Below are 15,772 nucleotides of genomic sequence, written 5' to 3' on the forward strand. Positions count from 1 at the left end.
TATTTTAGTTTATGTTAACAAATTTATACAATATATCGATATACTTTCATAATAATCGCACAAATAACAGATTTAACAATTTTTAATCTCTGTTTTTCAAAAAATAAAACTAAAAAACAATATTCGTTTCTCCCTTTGACTCACACAGCTGCTGAGTTAGTCAGAAAGGTAAACTATTTTTTTTGTTACTTCCTTAGTTCACTCAGCAAAACAGTCAACACGATTCATAAACCTCTCTGTGTGTGTTGCTCGTTTCACCTTTGAAAGTTTTTATGATTCATCACATCATATGATTCATTCAACTTTATGAAAGGTGGTGTTAAATCCTGCTAATTGAACATAACAGGTATTTAAATATCATATTTTAAAAAAATATAATATTACTCCATGCACACTGTTTACTTGATTAACAGGTGTAAACAGGTGTGTATATTGTAAGAGATCACTTATCTATAATAGTTATTTAGGTTCTGTAGTGCCCCCCCCCCCCAAAAAAAAAAGTTGGTAAAAAATAAGGTCCTTTTTGTTTGATAATGTTAATGCTGTAAGCGGTGGGTCAAGGATGCAATGTAAACCCTCCTTTATGAAGTTAGAACAATCTGTGGACAAGCCTCTACCAAGATCTCCATATTATTTTTAGCGAGCGCAGCTCGCCGGCGCGCAGCGCCGGTGCGAGGCGAGCTCTACCAGCAAGGCGTGTGTGAATAGAAAATTCGGACTATTTGCACATTCATTCAACGGATTTTTTTGGCGTCAGTAAATCGGACCAGTAATGCCTTGTTTTAATCGTCCCAGTAGTAATTTCCATTACTTTTAAGACTAACGGAGTTATCGTCCTTTCGAGTGACGTCACAATGGATTTCTTGCACGTTGATCCAACAAAATTTTTCGGAGTCAGTAAATTTCGACCCACAATGCAATTCCTTAATGTCGGCCGATCTCACTAGACTGGATACCATCTCGCGAGAATCAAAGTAAAACTTTTGAGAAACAGATAAATTGTGTAATTTCCAGAACACCATGCTTTTTAAGTAAACAATCAATATTTTTCGCGTAGTTTTTTCTAGTGTGATTTCAAAGAGACAGACTACACTTGACCGACGTGAACTTTGACGTCACAATAAGGGGAAACAACTCTAAGTAGTTATTGTAAATCTGCTGAAATATAAATACCAAAATCTTCTCAAAATCTTGCAGAGCTAACGAATCGAGACATTTCTTCAGAGATAGGAAACAGCTGTAACTTGCTGTCATTTGGATGAATACTCACATTTATTTTATTCACTGTATTTACGGTAATTTCCAGGAAGGTTTTTTTTAAATGGGGCGTGGCAACATCATTCAAAAAATCTTCACAAGCAGAAAAAAAATTTCTCAAAATCAGGAAAATTCTAATCGGGGTGAGGAATGGGGAGTGCGTGGTATGCCTTTAGCTCTTTAGCTGCTCAAAAGTGTCTTTATTTTCACTACTATTAACGGTATTACATGCTACCGGGGGATCCATTTTCCTTATGTGATCAACAAATTATTTTATACGTAAATTTGATTTCTTTTTAAACGGGGGAGGGGGGATTCTGTGATAAGTCAATTTTTATTTGTTTAAGAAAAATGTCTGCTGCAAGAAAAGAGGAAATATTATGTTAAAACATTATGTTTAAATCTCTATTATTTAACAACATTTTATCTGAGATAAATTCTATACTGGCGCAGATTTTTTATCCGCTCCGACAAATTCTGATGTCGCTACACTTTGTTCAGCGACTATCAGAATTTCGGAGCGTTATTAAGATCTGATTTTAATCAAATTGGTATATAAATAAACAAGAGGCCAATTGGCCTTAACGGTCACCTGAGTAGCATATATCCAATACACAAACTTGTCATGGAGTCTCATATATGCATCTTATTGATTACGTTTCATACTGGAGTAGAAAAATTATGAATTTGTAATGACAACCACATTTAATTCAAAAAGAACTGTGAAACCTATAATTTTGATGAAAAACTAAAAGATCTGGTCTACAAAATAATGAATTCAGTTTTCATTTCAGGTGTGTGGGAGTAAAGAAGATAATTTTTTTAACGTTATATGCATTAACATCTATACATCCATTTTGGCCCTGCCCTAGAGTCAAAACCCATACACCCATACCCCAGGGGACATGAAAAGTAAAATTTCAGTAGAGGACTTCCTGGTAAACATAATTATTAGTCGTTTTTATGAGTTGATGTATATCAACTCAGTATAGTCACTGCAAAGGGGTTTCCCATCACTGGGTTAAATCACATTTTCGTATTGATGGTCAGACTAACACATCAATTATCAAAATGCAATGATATGAATCATGAAAGAATGACTTCTTTTATCGAAAGTAAAATTTGTTATCATCGTATTTTAATCAACAAAAAATCATGATTTTCTTTTTGTTAATTGATATCAATCCGCAAAAGAATATAGATTAAAGGAAAATCTTCTGACACATTTCATATACTGAGGATACATTGTTGTTGCCATCAATAAATTGTATAAAACATATCAAGTGTATGTTTCTTCATAACTAAGAACATTTTAATTGACTGATAAAAATGTTGCTATAATTAAATTTGACGTATGTGCATGTATATGAAACGTCAGTGATATCCGCGTTGTAATTCCTTTTATGCAAATGAGCTCAGCTCAGTGGTGGACGTTTAACGTTTTCCCCACACAAGAGTTGAAATTCAAGCACATGAATGCGTTTCATTACTTACGCTTTATCAAACGTGAAATGATTTTAGTGTGACAAAACAAAGAGTTGAAGCACAAGAGTTGAAAACAATCAAGAGCTGGGGGGGGGGGTCTATGTGGTTTGATCTTTCGTCGAGTTGAAGGTCAGTGTGGCCCTGCAACATGCACATCGGGAACTGCGCGCCTGTTTATATACGTCGTGGATTATAAATAGATTAGCGTGGTAGTTACTGTGTTGCGATATATAGTTTTGAGCAGCGTTGATTAAGAAATAGTATCATAAACATGATTTTTTTTTACAAATGGGTTTGATAAACAGAGGCAAACTATTTTACCCAGTCTATAGAATGGCAGCTTGTATTTAATGGTGTGCAATTTGGACATGAGTAGAATTTTGTCATTTTGTTTTTGGTGTAATGATTTGAATTTTATATTAGTATATTATATTTATATTTCAATGTAGATTTACTTTAAATCCTATATAATAAAAACAACAAGACGGAAATCTACAAGCCCCGTTTATCGATTGGTTAAAACCGGCTATGCAGCAACCTAAGAAAAATCACGGACTGCACGGAATATAATCATGGAGAGGATTTTGGTGTTTCTTTTAGCTAACGTACTGATGTGCATTAACAGTAATATTGTGAATTTTACATACTTTTTACAATCAATTTATTAATTTGTTAAAAAGATGTAAATAAAAACAATAAAATGCGTCTTTGATGATTCATGTGGATTATGAAGGTAGCGATCATTGCAGAAAAAAAATACATTACCTGCTCACGCGGATAATGTATTTTTTCTGCTATGTCGCCACCTTCATATCCCCCACGAAGCACCAAAGAAAGCATTTTATTGTTTAGATATAACACAGGCACCTGACGTTTTTAAAAACTTTTTTCTCTAAATGAAAAAAAAAAAGAATTTTAAAGAGAAAAGTATAAAACGTCACGTGCATGTGATTTATGAAAGTTAACCCTTTAAAATCTTGTGTCCATGTAGGTTTGTAAAAATGGTTTGAAATGTAATGTAAAAATGGAACAAGGTTCTAAAAAGAAGTATAATAACTTGAGGAATGACAGAAAAAGAGACCATCATTTGATCATATTGAAGGTTTGTTTTCATATAAGTAAATACGATAAATTACAGGCACATATGTTATACATTTTTTCATAATAAAAAATATATAGCAACCCTCTACCTAATAATAAGGTACCGGTATAGAAGGTAACTATATAAATTTAATTATGAGAAAGATATATATAACATTATAGTTAAATGTGGCCGAATGAATGAACTTAACATTACTTGGGTTGATCGACATAACAATACAAACCACCTGTTTAAAGCTGCATTGTCTAATTATTATCCATACAAACCAATTATCTTATTTTTGTTTTGCCGCAACTCACATTAACACTCGATGTCAAAGTCGTAATACAATCATCCCCACCTCGACTTCAGGGGCAAATTTAAATATGTGGTAAAATAACGCGATACCCTTTTTTGGACGTTTGTTTTGTTAAAAAAAATTTTTTTTCATTGAAATATGGCTTAATTGACCGGGAAAACTACCGCAATGTCTGTTATTATACACATACTTAGCATAACCATCGTTTTAAAGCGTACACAAAATTTGATATAAAATAGGATCATGCAGCTTTAAAAAAGATGTTGTACTGTTTTTTTTGTTTTTGTATGCGTAATTTGCAGACTAAAAAATAAGTAAAACTCATATGTATTGCCCTTTTATGTTATGACAACTGTTTTAGTCAGTTTTAGGCAAAAACAAACCAGTTCAATATATGTTTACATTTTGACCCTCAAATGTACAAGATGGCCGAACATCCCTCTATATAATATTAAGATTATCAACTGAAGACAGCAACATTTGATGAAAATTCATACTAACAAAACACAAATGTAAACAATAACAAGAATCGGGTTTTGTTTACAAATCAAAGAAATAAAAACTCTTTATCGTGCTTCTAACTCAATATATGACTTTTAAATTTTGGCAAGACATTAAAAATATATACCCAACCATTCTGAACATAAAGAAAAAGGAAAAATGAAATTTAAAATGTTCTTTCGAAGTCATTTTAAAGAATATTTAGATATGCTCCTCTATATAATTAAAAAAAAATGATCTTTCACGATTCATGATTTTTTATCTTTGATATGTTGTGGCCTAGTATAATAAGATACCTTTATATTTTATTTATTATTTATTTCAAGTTCTGCATATTGAGAGCAGAAAAGGGGCAATAAATGTCTGATTTCTGGAGCATCAACTCGTGTCAGTAATTTCAGTACTTTGATTTGTTTATACAGATGTGTGAGAATAGAGAAGAAGATTTTTAAACATTATATGCATTAACACTTTATTGCCATATTGCCCCCCCCATGTCCTGAACCCCTGACCCAGGGGCCATGAATTTCATAATTTAGGTAAAGGAGATTGTGGATATTATAACCATGTATTCAGTTTTTTGCCCACATGTGTGGAAGTAGAGAAGAAGATTTTCTAAGATTTAATACATTTTTACTATTTGGCCATATCGGCCCCACCCTAGAGCCTGAACCCCTGACCGAGGGGTCATGGATTTCACAATTAAGGTAGAGGGCTTCATGGAAATCATAACCATGCATTTAGTTTTTAACAAATATATATGGGAGTAGAGAAGAAGATTTTCTAAGATTTAATACATTTTTACTATATGGCCATATTGGCCCCACCTTAGAGCCTGAACCCCTGACCCAGGGGTCATGAATTTCACAATTTAGGTAGAGGGCTTCATGCACATCATTATCATGCATTTAGTTTTTAAATATATATATGATAGTAGAGAAGAAGATTTTCTAAGATTTAATACATTTTTACTATTTGGCCATATTGGCCGCACCCTAGAGCCTGAACCCCTGACCCAGGGGTCATGAATTTCACAATTTAGGAAGAGGGCTTCATGGACATCATAATCATGCATTTAGTTTAACAAATATATATGGTAGTAGAGAAGAAGATTTTCTAAGATTTAATACATTTTTACTATATGGCCATATTGGCCCCACCCTAGAGCCTGAACCCCTGATCTAGGGGCCATAAATTTCACAATTTAGGTAGAGGGCCTCCTGGACATCATAACCATGCATTCAGTTTTTTCCTCACATGTGTGGAAGTAGAGAAGACGATTTTTTAAAATTTGGCTTTTTTTTGCATATTTGGCCCCGCCCGTGGCACCCCAGGGGTGGTAGAGCCATACATTTCACAATTTAGATTCTTCTTACCGTAGAGATGCTTCACACCAAAAATGGTAACGATTGGCCTGGTAGTTTTCAAGAAGAAGTTAAAAATGTAAAATTGTTAACGCACGACGCACGACGCACGACGACGGACGAAGACCAATTGCAATAGGTCACCTGAGTGACTCAGGTGACCTAATAAAAAATCTTATGAATTATGAATAATACAAATTTACTGGAAAATTGGTATATTTATTTTATTTTGCATTCTTCATTTACGTGTACTTTACGTCACTACTTTTATTTTTATTGATTTATCATAATTCATTTTTGATCACCTGCTGCGCTCGCCCTAACGGTCGCACCGTAAAACATATTACATTGTCCAATGATAGGACATTCTGTATTTTATAGATTGAGATCTGATTTCATTTCAAGGTACACATGGTATTACATATAAGGAAAGTATTGATGATACAAGTCAAGAAGATATTAATTTCACGGATTCAGAATTTTTTAAGTCTAAATTCTACTGTCTTATTCGAACAGTTAACGAATAGAAAATTCAAATTAATGTTAAATCAATCTCATCCAGAAGCCATCGTTAAAACTACGTTTTCGAGACTGCTGTGTGTAAACAGATAGCCATGCTATGACTATGACTTGAATTGCTAATATTACATAATGGTCACTATGATACTTATGTATAACTAGGTACTGCGCACTGAATGGTGGTAATGATAATTAACAAAATGAACTCTCTGACTCTTGTAGCACTGCGTTAGTACTCCTGAATGATGTTATGAAAACAGGTGAATAATACGGGCATGATGATATCCAAATCGAGAGTTTAAAAACAAGTGTCATATTTGGCGATTCTGTGTCTGCAACGATAGCTCTGGTATTCTATATTGAGTCATGTATTGTATATTCTATATATTAACCTTTGAAACCGTTTATGCGATGTATGAATGAACGTATAACGAGTAAGTGATGCCTCGTACCTAGGTGGGGGACTCCGAGACTCAGTACTCGGAGACTCAAATCCTGCATCCGTACTCTCTGATTGGCAGTTTTGACAGTTTTGTTACTTAATTTAGAAATAAAATATTAATCTTAACTTTGAACACTAAATGTTCACTCATGATCGTCGTAAATGGGCCGAACTAGTCAGAACTGTCCATCATAAGTAAAATCTTATATATACCCATGTGAAATAAGGTTGAGCAGAATCTTTGATTTGGGCTGCTTTTAGTTGATGTAATTTTAACTATACGATCACGATTGTTAATAAACTATTGGTGAAAGAAGTACTGGACTTCGTAATATTAGTATCATCTCCAGTAGATAACAAAGTTTGAAGGCTTACATGTATGCGATCCAGATTGTACCAGGATATTGTTGGAGCTTATATTATCGTTGAATTTCACATGGTTTCTAAATGGTTAAATCAAGCATGCATTTTGTTTTAGATCTTGTCAATTAAGTCCAGCTCTACAAGGGATGGGGGCTTGAAACTCTTCCGATTTGCAGGGCTATAACATTTATACAGTAGACATGCTAAAGAAGAGAACCATGGAGTTAGGAATAAAAAGTTCATGGACTCATGCCTAGTTGATACTTACTAATGTATGCATAAAAACAATCAACTAAGACATATTCATAGTAGGTTGGTCGTAAATAATGGAGATAATCTAAACAGATTTGCTACGTAAGAGGGTTCGATTCCCTCCCTAGGCAGAATTAATTAAGAGCTGGTGCAAAGAGGGCAAAAAGCCTAGTGGCCCCACGTAGCTAAAATGTATTTTATGTATATGTTTTTTTTCAATAAAGCTAAATTGATAATATCAAATGGTCGTTGATTTATATTTATTTTGTTTGAAAAAGCTAATTTTTCATACTTTTTTTTTTTACTTGATGTAATTCCGTCCGCTATAGCAGTAGTTTCAAATTATTTAACAAATTATAATTGTATGCTATAATTCGTCCTATTTTTCATCTGTTGTTGTTAATGTATAAGGTACATTTTACTGTGTGTTGCATGATGATGCAGCTACTGTCTGTTGTTGTAAAACTGACACGAATTCATATAAGTATTTGGTCGCGCATTAGTTTTGATCGCTCCTAAAAGCATACCACTGCTTGTAAATAGGTACTGTCCGATATATTTTTCTTTCATCACTGCTGTCCCTACAACCAAACTACAATTCAAAGTACTTGAATTAGTACTCACCAGTGTGGACGTACATCTTGATTTGACATGGTAATCGATCGTGATGAAGTTATGAAAGTTTACACACTTTTTTTTAAGCAAGGACAATACTAACGTCAAATAAATTGGTCAATGTAATATTTACATACAGAATATGCACATAGAATAAGAACTTAATGCATAAAATCCAAATACCACGAAAGGAATACTACATGTTGGCCACGAGCTCGAGTCTCGGTTTTGCAATCGGGTTTAACGAAGTCGAAGGGTTTACCTACCAAGTACGGTACTGTGTAATGGTGTCTACGTACGAGCGGTGTTCAGCTTTCACTGCCACTGGGGTATATAATTTCAGTCGAGAAAGTTACATTCAGGCATTCGAAGCATTCAGGTTACACAGACATCAACAGTAGTACCAAACTAGGGCTCCTGGGCCAGACTGCAGACTGCCAGCTTGTGGAATGTGTGACGTCACTGGAATGTTGAGTATTTTTAGAATAGACTTGGTCAGTCTATGGAATGTGTGACGTCACAGGAATGTTGGGTAGTACCTCATGGTATTTTTAGCACAGACTTGATCAGTCTGTTCAGGGGTACCCCATTGTATTTTTAGAGATTAGAAATGTTTGAAATTCTTCGCTAATATATATATTATAAAGAACAGAGTATTTTTACTTTGAGAACGCATACGAGTTTCACCATGACTGCATGCAATGCACGCGAGCAGACCATTCAACGATGGGAGAAATACATTAATAATGTTGTAGCTCTCAAAATGATGATAGACTGTAGACCTTACGAACTTTGTCAATGTTTGAAACTATATAACCTGAGAGGGAGGTTTATCCATGAAAGGAAGTGTGTTGTGGGACTGTGTATGGAAGCATGGAAAAAAGCCGAAGAACTTTTGAAATTGGCTAGATTCGTCTTTGTAGAACAAAAAGGCGGTTTATATTGGAAATTAAAAGCACGACCAAAGATTGAGGACGTCGAGGAAAAGGAACTGATACTTGGCCGTGTCGAGGATTTTTACCGAGCAATGAGACGTTTTTGCGACGCTTCCCAAGTATTCTATAAGGAAGACCGATATCCATTTTATTCTCCAACAGAAGATCATATCGACGAACTTCTTTTGCTAGATTTCATTCCAATGGAATTTTATCGATGCCTAGCCTGGGATCGTTTTTTCTGCGAGGATATGCTGGAAGAAATGAGACAAGAGAACTAAGACAATGGGAGAGAAATCGAATCTTAGTGCACAGAAGATCATATTGATGAACTTCTTAACAATGGGAGAGTGTATAAATTATGAAATCAAATCTTAGTGTACATAACTCTCTGCATAATAACCATACCTTTCTATGACAGTGGATTTTAGATTGACTATATGTTATTATACTCTAGGTACTTAAACCTTGATACCTTATCTTTGACTGTAATTTTTAAAAAATTATACACTGTTGCAATTTTTACAAATATATGTATCGACAACCTACAACGTGATGTTTTCTTAATATTGAAGTTTTCAACACTTGACCAACGATTAACGGTTTTATAATATATAATACTCAGTTTAATCCATTGATCAGAGATAGATTATGTACTGTAGATCCCTATTATTAATCGCTCCAAGCATTTTGGAAAATTTAAAAGTGACTTCACACTTTACCTGAGGATTATTTTGAAAATTGAATGCAAGATCAGTATCTTAAATATTTAGTTTTAAGCATCGATACTGAGTATTGAGACATTTTTCAAAAAAAAGAAAAAGAAAAAAAAAAGATTGACTATAAATTTATTAAATATCAATCACAATATTCAAGTTTTTTTTTAAATGTTGATAATAAATTTATACAAGAGAAATTTGGAAATAATGAAATGTTTTATTCACAACCAGTATATTAACTTTGATTTCTTTAGTCGGCAGTTGTTAAAAGTTAAGCACCTCAATACATGTTTAAAAAACACACATTTTATTGGTAAGAAGAAGAAAAAAATACTAGTATTAGGTAGTAAATTATTTAAAAAACCTGAGTATTTCCAATAAAAAAAATATAACTTCAATAATTTATGAATGACTGAATGTAAGTACAAATTGTTTTTTCATAAAGTAACACATTTCTCACATAAAAATACAAAAAAACCTCAGACTTTGTAAAGAAACTCTAAATTATTGAATATATACATGCTGATTTTTTTTTAATCACAAACTTCAAGTGTACACAAGAAAAAAATATCACATACCTTTAATGTTAATACAGAAAAAACCTGAGTGTTGTTTAACGTGATAAGTAAATGGGAATGTATGAAGTATGAAATGGGAATGCATAAAGTATGAATTAATCAAACACTTTCATTAGTATAATTTGAAATAATTTGTAGAATGACAAGATTGAGTAAATAGATATGATAATTCAAAAGTAAAAGTTGTACACATTGAGCCAATATAACTACATATTTAAAAAAAAAAATGCTCACTATAAACTTGTCACATATTAAAGTCAATCTAGCTACATTTTTTAACAAAAGGATCAACAGAAGAACTATAGTAAAGATTTAAACTACAAATTACAAGTATACACACAAACTGAGAAAAAAATAACATGCCTTTTTTATATACAGAAAAAACCTGAGTGTAATTTGACAGTAAATGATAGGTAAAAAAAAAAAATAGGAATAACAACAATTTGTAAAATAATTTTAAAAAAATCACAGTTTCTTATGACCTAAGTCCTGCTTAGCATGACTAGTAAATGAGTAAAGCAGAAATATTTGAAATATGACACATATGAATTACATCTTGTTAATTTGGGAAAATGTAGAAAACAGGAAATATTGTAAAAAAAAAAATACAAGGTAAAAGTATAGGCAAGCATAAGCATTAGGCATTTGTAGTTTGTGTATAATAACACTGAACCAGTCTAACTACAATTAAAACAAAACACCATTCTTTGGTGAACTTGTGTCATAAAAATATTACAACTACTTTTACCCTCAAAAAAGCACCAGCTGTAAAAAATAGTTAAAATCCATTCAAACTACATTTTTAAAAAAAATTCCAAAAATTTCTGAACATTATTAGAAGTATTTGAAGCAACTTATTTTTACATGATTAATTAAAGATTCAATTTTTCGGGAGTGCTTGTTTTTCGTGAAGATCTGCGGAGTGGTTGTTGTAGGTCAGTTCTTCGGTCAGGTTGTGTTCTTCGGTTAGGTTGCGGATTTTGTTGTGGATCGGGTCTGGGGTTAGGTTGTTGTCCGTTTTGACGAAGGTAATGTTGAAGTCTGTTTCGAAGGATTAAAATAATTACAATGCATTGGAAAATCTGGATGCTTGTTTCCTTAAACAAATCCGTAATATTTTTACTTTCATGTAGGAGGTCTACAAAATATCAAATATACAAAATATTAAATATACATACATTCAAAGGTTGAACAGATCTGCTCGATCAAATAAAACATTGCTGCCACATGGGCAGCAATTACTGCACATTGTGTGTAGGGTTCTTTTTCTTCTATATATAGTGAATATTGCCATCATCAGAAGAATTACTGAAATAAAAGAGTGTTCCTTTTTTTTAAAAAATTTAGTCGTACTCAAAAGCAATATACCAATTTAAGCAGCATGGTCTTTTGGAACTTCTTGCATAGGTAAATTATGAAATAACTCCCTTCTACGATGGTTCATATACTTTCGTACAAGATGCATGAAAATCAGAATGAAGACCATCAGAACAACTGTAAATTGAGGGAATAGTATATAGAAATATGTATATTATGGAAAGAGAGATACAAAATTATTGAAAAATGAGAAAACCAAATACCTATCACCACTCCAAAGATGTACACGAGCACTTGCCAAGGGGTGGAGGTGGAATCCGAGGTCTGTGTGCCGGTGGGGGTTGAAGTCGAGGTCTGTGTGCTGGTGGGGGTTGAAGTCGAGGTCTGTGTGCCGGTGGGGGTGAAATCCGAGGTCTGTGTGCCGGTGGGGGTGAAATCCGAGGTCTGTGTGCCAGTGGGGGTGAAATCCGAGGTCTGTGTGCCAGTGGGGGTGAAATCCGAGGTCTGTGTGCTGGTGGGGGTGGGGGTGGAAGTCGAAGTCTCCTATATCAAAAAAAATAATATTAATAAACTAACATAAGCGAAAAATAGGTATAATGATTGTACTTTGAAGCTGATCAAATTTGATGATTGAAATTCATAATGTCAATATTTCCGACCGTAGAATAAAACGTTTGGTAAAAATTACAACCACCTAAATAAACTACGATATGCATACGTGTTGTTAGAATTACTAAATATAAGATAATAGGATTGAAGCATGTGATCTGTATCACAGTATGTACTAGTACATGTATGATGTAAGAAGGGGGGCGGGGAGAGGTCAACGTCGACAATTGTTATATTTTTCCCAGTTTACAGGACCATACAGAGCTTACTTACACATCTTTGTTTGGTGATGTATACCGAAACTGTACGTGGGACGATTATTGCCGAACAAGCAATATCACCATCTTTTACTTCGACTTTCATCAGGCTACCTTTCATCTGTAGTGGTACGATCAGCAATGCTCCTATGGTCATATAATTCATCGTCAAGATTTCTTGGTGCAGAGGAGTGCTGACTATGTAGTTCCCTTTTCCTTTCCACCGACAAACAAAAGTGTTACGTAAAGGGTCGCATTCCTGAGAGTTGATCTCGAATCCTGCACAAAAAGCGAGGAGAGTCAGGAGACACATAAAGGACGCTATGTTTCCCGCCATTGTTACAACTTGGATGCTGACAGTTAATTCGTACTTAAAATATTTCGTAAACAGTAAACTTTTTTTGTTATGACTTTACGCGAATGTGTGTAAAGAATGGCTTTTTTTAAATTTTCTTTTTTTTTTTTACTTTTTGAAAACTAAGGTATTCTATTAATGTATGTGTAATATCATAGAGCAAATTAAATTCCCTTGAATTTCAATATAATAGTAAAATTAAACATCTAAATGGTATCAGAGGTTTTATTTTAATGAGAAGGAAAGTAGGAAAAGAAAGATTTCTACCATTCATTTGAGATTTTTAACCCTTTTCAGGGGTTTTTTTGTTTGTTTGTTGTTTTTTTTGTTTTTTTGTTTTTTTTTTGTTTTGGTGACTAGAAATATGGATATATTATGATGATGAATATCCATCATCTAACGACATATACCAGGAAGACCCATTCCCCATTGTCATCGACTATTCTCCCCCCATGAAAATTGGGATCTAACAATTCCGCCTCCCAATCTTCTCCCTCCCATTCCTCACTATCCCCCTCACCATCCCACCATTCTCCCTCCCATTCCCCCTCCCATTCAACCTCACCATCCCACCACTCTCCCTCCTCATCCCATTCCCCATCCCCCGACTGGGTTTGAATAATGCTTTGTAAAGCATAATGGGTTATAAACCCAATTATTCCAAACTCAGCCATACGACCTAACAGATCCATATTTCTAGTTGAAATAAATCACCAGAACAGAATCAATTGTGTATGTTGAAGATCACACCAGACCTAACCGATAGTTCCCAAGAATTTTACAAACCCAACCCGATTTATGTAAAGGCCACCATTGCTTGACCAATAATATTATTAGCTTTGTTAAACACAGTTCGACGCCATGAAGATTTGAAAAGTGGATTGTTTATACTCAATATGCAAATAACAGCAACTCTTAATCAACCTGAATCAGTTATAAGAAGACATTTCCTTACACTTGTCGTTGTCATCTTAGAGAATGTTCAAATTTTGATTGTTTGTTTTAACGATTAATTATCACTTAAACAAAAATTCTACTTGATTTGTAAATAAGGGAAGATTTCCCAAAGCTCAAGGTTTACGAAAATGACATGTGGCATGATACCATACAGCGGATGTGCAGTTACGTTCCTTGTTGATTTTAATCATCGTAAATATGACTTAAGCTTAGAATTCTACTTCAAGAATATTCATTTATATAATTTGGATAATAATTCAAAATTTAGAACAAAAACGAAAATGACATTTGACACGACACCATAAACAAATTGATAAAGCGGTTGTGTAGTACTTTCCTTGCTGAATTTAGTGATAATAAATAGTACTTAGAATACTACTTCAAGAATATTCAATTATATAAATTTTGACAATAATTCCAACCTTAGAACAAATAATCTTATAGCATGACGCTATAAAAACGGCAGATTTTCATATTTCTCCCCTTTCAATTATTAACATTCTAACTTTGACAGTACTAACTTTATAGTTAAACCGTAAAACGATGGAGGGAAAAGAAATACACTATGTTACTAAATCTGATAGGACGCTGCTACAACTAAGCACTAGAATTGACCAGAAAAGGATGATTGTTAAATATAAAAATGACGTTAAATATGTTCAGATATTTGACAATGAAAAGGGAGCGAAATACCCGGGAATTGTACTAAAATATGACGAGTATCTTCAGACGTGTTCGGATTTACTTCTGATGGACAAAGGAGAACATTTCTTTCGCAATGTAAGTATTTGATCAATTTACTTATTATTTTTGGAGAAGAAGAATGTTTGTTGTCATCAAATGTATTGTAGAATCTATGAACATAAACATAATTTATTTTGTACACTCTATAAAGCCAGATACTGATATTTCAACTTGAATGCATAATTGACATGGAGTACTCCATCTGAAGAATATCTACATCTACTGTCTTTTTTCGATTTCTATAGGATAATTTGTTTATTCTTACAGCCTCTCCCCGCAACTGTATTTCCGAAGAGGACCGGAACGTTTACGGTAAAGTCCTTGACATATGACAGTTTCGAACCTGCTCCAACCGCCAGCCTACAAACCAGTCAAACCGCTAGCCTACCAACCAACCCGACTGTCAATCAACCACCCAGCCCAACCGTCAACCAACCACCCAGCCCAACCGTCAACCGACCACTTAGCCCAACTGCTAACCAACCGTCCAGTGAATGTCAGCATGGGGAAGAGAAATGCGAGCTCGATGAGGAGGATATGCAAACCCTCACCAACCTTTTAGAAGTGATTGGGGGGAATGAAGATTTCCCGGCAGCCTCAACAGATTGCTTCCCACACCCACAATTATGTGCAATTCCAGTAGCAATACTTCCTGTTGACTCAACACCAGCGCCAATACTCCCCACTGACTCGACACCAGCAGCAATAATCCCCACCGGCACGATACCAGCACCAATACTTTCCGGTGATTTAACATATGCGCCTCCAACCTCTAAAATTCTCACCCCATATCAACCTGCGGTTGAACCAATTTCACCCGCAAAGGTTAAGAAAGGACTGAAAGTTAAAAACCCAGGATTTAAACGATACAGGACATTTCCATTTTCATCTTTACCATCTTATAAGGAAATTAAATCAGTGGAAAGCCCAATGTGATTTTTTTTTTGAACAGTGTAATAAAATTTAGACAGTATAAAGAAAAAAAAATGTCAAATTTAAATAATAACATTTTTTTGTATACAGTTGATTTATGTGAGTATAGCAGTAAAGATGAAAAATGGAAAAGTCCTATGTCATTTTAATCCAACGTTTTTAACTTTGGT

General features: G+C 34.0%; 3 protein-coding genes across 5 annotated transcripts in view; 1 reads left to right on the forward strand and 2 right to left on the reverse strand.

The window, feature by feature from the left end:
* Positions 1–15,772, reverse strand: part of LOC128171010 (uncharacterized) — a 555,905-nt gene that overhangs the window by 502,722 nt on the left and 37,411 nt on the right. The window lies entirely within an intron of this gene.
* LOC128171026 (mucin-22-like) lies at positions 8,600–13,285 on the reverse strand. 3 transcript variants are annotated; one of them, XM_052836791.1, is made up of 4 exons: positions 12,630–13,285; positions 12,011–12,290; positions 11,609–11,738; positions 11,332–11,471 (listed from the first exon to the last, which is right to left on the reverse strand). In XM_052836791.1, exons 1-3 carry the CDS (start codon positions 12,948–12,950, stop codon positions 11,611–11,613), a joined length of 729 nt encoding a protein of 242 aa, XP_052692751.1. In that variant the 5' UTR covers positions 12,951–13,285; the 3' UTR covers positions 11,332–11,471; positions 11,609–11,610. The 3 variants fall into 3 exon arrangements, with proteins under 3 accessions (XP_052692750.1, XP_052692751.1, XP_052692752.1); XM_052836792.1 differs by lacking the exon at positions 11,609–11,738 and adding an exon at positions 11,799–11,924 and having other exon boundaries at positions 11,430–11,568; XM_052836790.1 differs by lacking the exon at positions 11,609–11,738 and having other exon boundaries at positions 8,600–11,568.
* The window catches only part of LOC128171025 (uncharacterized), a 2,466-nt gene continuing 198 nt past the window's right edge, over positions 13,505–15,772 (forward strand). Inside the window, exons 1-2 of the mRNA XM_052836789.1 lie at positions 13,505–14,705; positions 14,937–15,772. The exon at positions 14,937–15,772 is cut by the window's right edge and continues 198 nt beyond it. Coding sequence (XP_052692749.1) covers positions 14,469–14,705; positions 14,937–15,605 — 906 coding nt within the window. The 5' untranslated portion in view covers positions 13,505–14,468 and the 3' untranslated portion in view covers positions 15,606–15,772. The remainder of the gene's footprint in view (positions 14,706–14,936) is intronic.

The sequence above is a fragment of the Crassostrea angulata genome, chromosome 2, assembly GCF_025612915.1.
Source record: "Crassostrea angulata isolate pt1a10 chromosome 2, ASM2561291v2, whole genome shotgun sequence".
In the NCBI taxonomy this organism is placed as follows: domain Eukaryota; kingdom Metazoa; phylum Mollusca; class Bivalvia; order Ostreida; family Ostreidae; genus Magallana; species Magallana angulata.

What these genes read in the sequence shown, in the direction of transcription:
- LOC128171026 (XM_052836790.1), bottom strand. Translation starts at nt 12,950, where the DNA reads ATGGCGGGAAACATAGCGTCCTTTATGTGTCTCCTGACTCTCCTCGCT. An exon ending in ACATCACCAAACAAAGATGT is followed by an intron (nt 12,291 to 12,629) that starts GTAAGTAAGCTC and finishes TTTTTGATATAG; the next exon opens with GAGACTTCGACTTCCACCCC. An exon ending in CATCTTTGGAGTGGTGATAG is followed by an intron (nt 11,569 to 12,010) that starts GTATTTGGTTTT and finishes GATATTTTGTAG; the next exon opens with ACCTCCTACATGAAAGTAAA.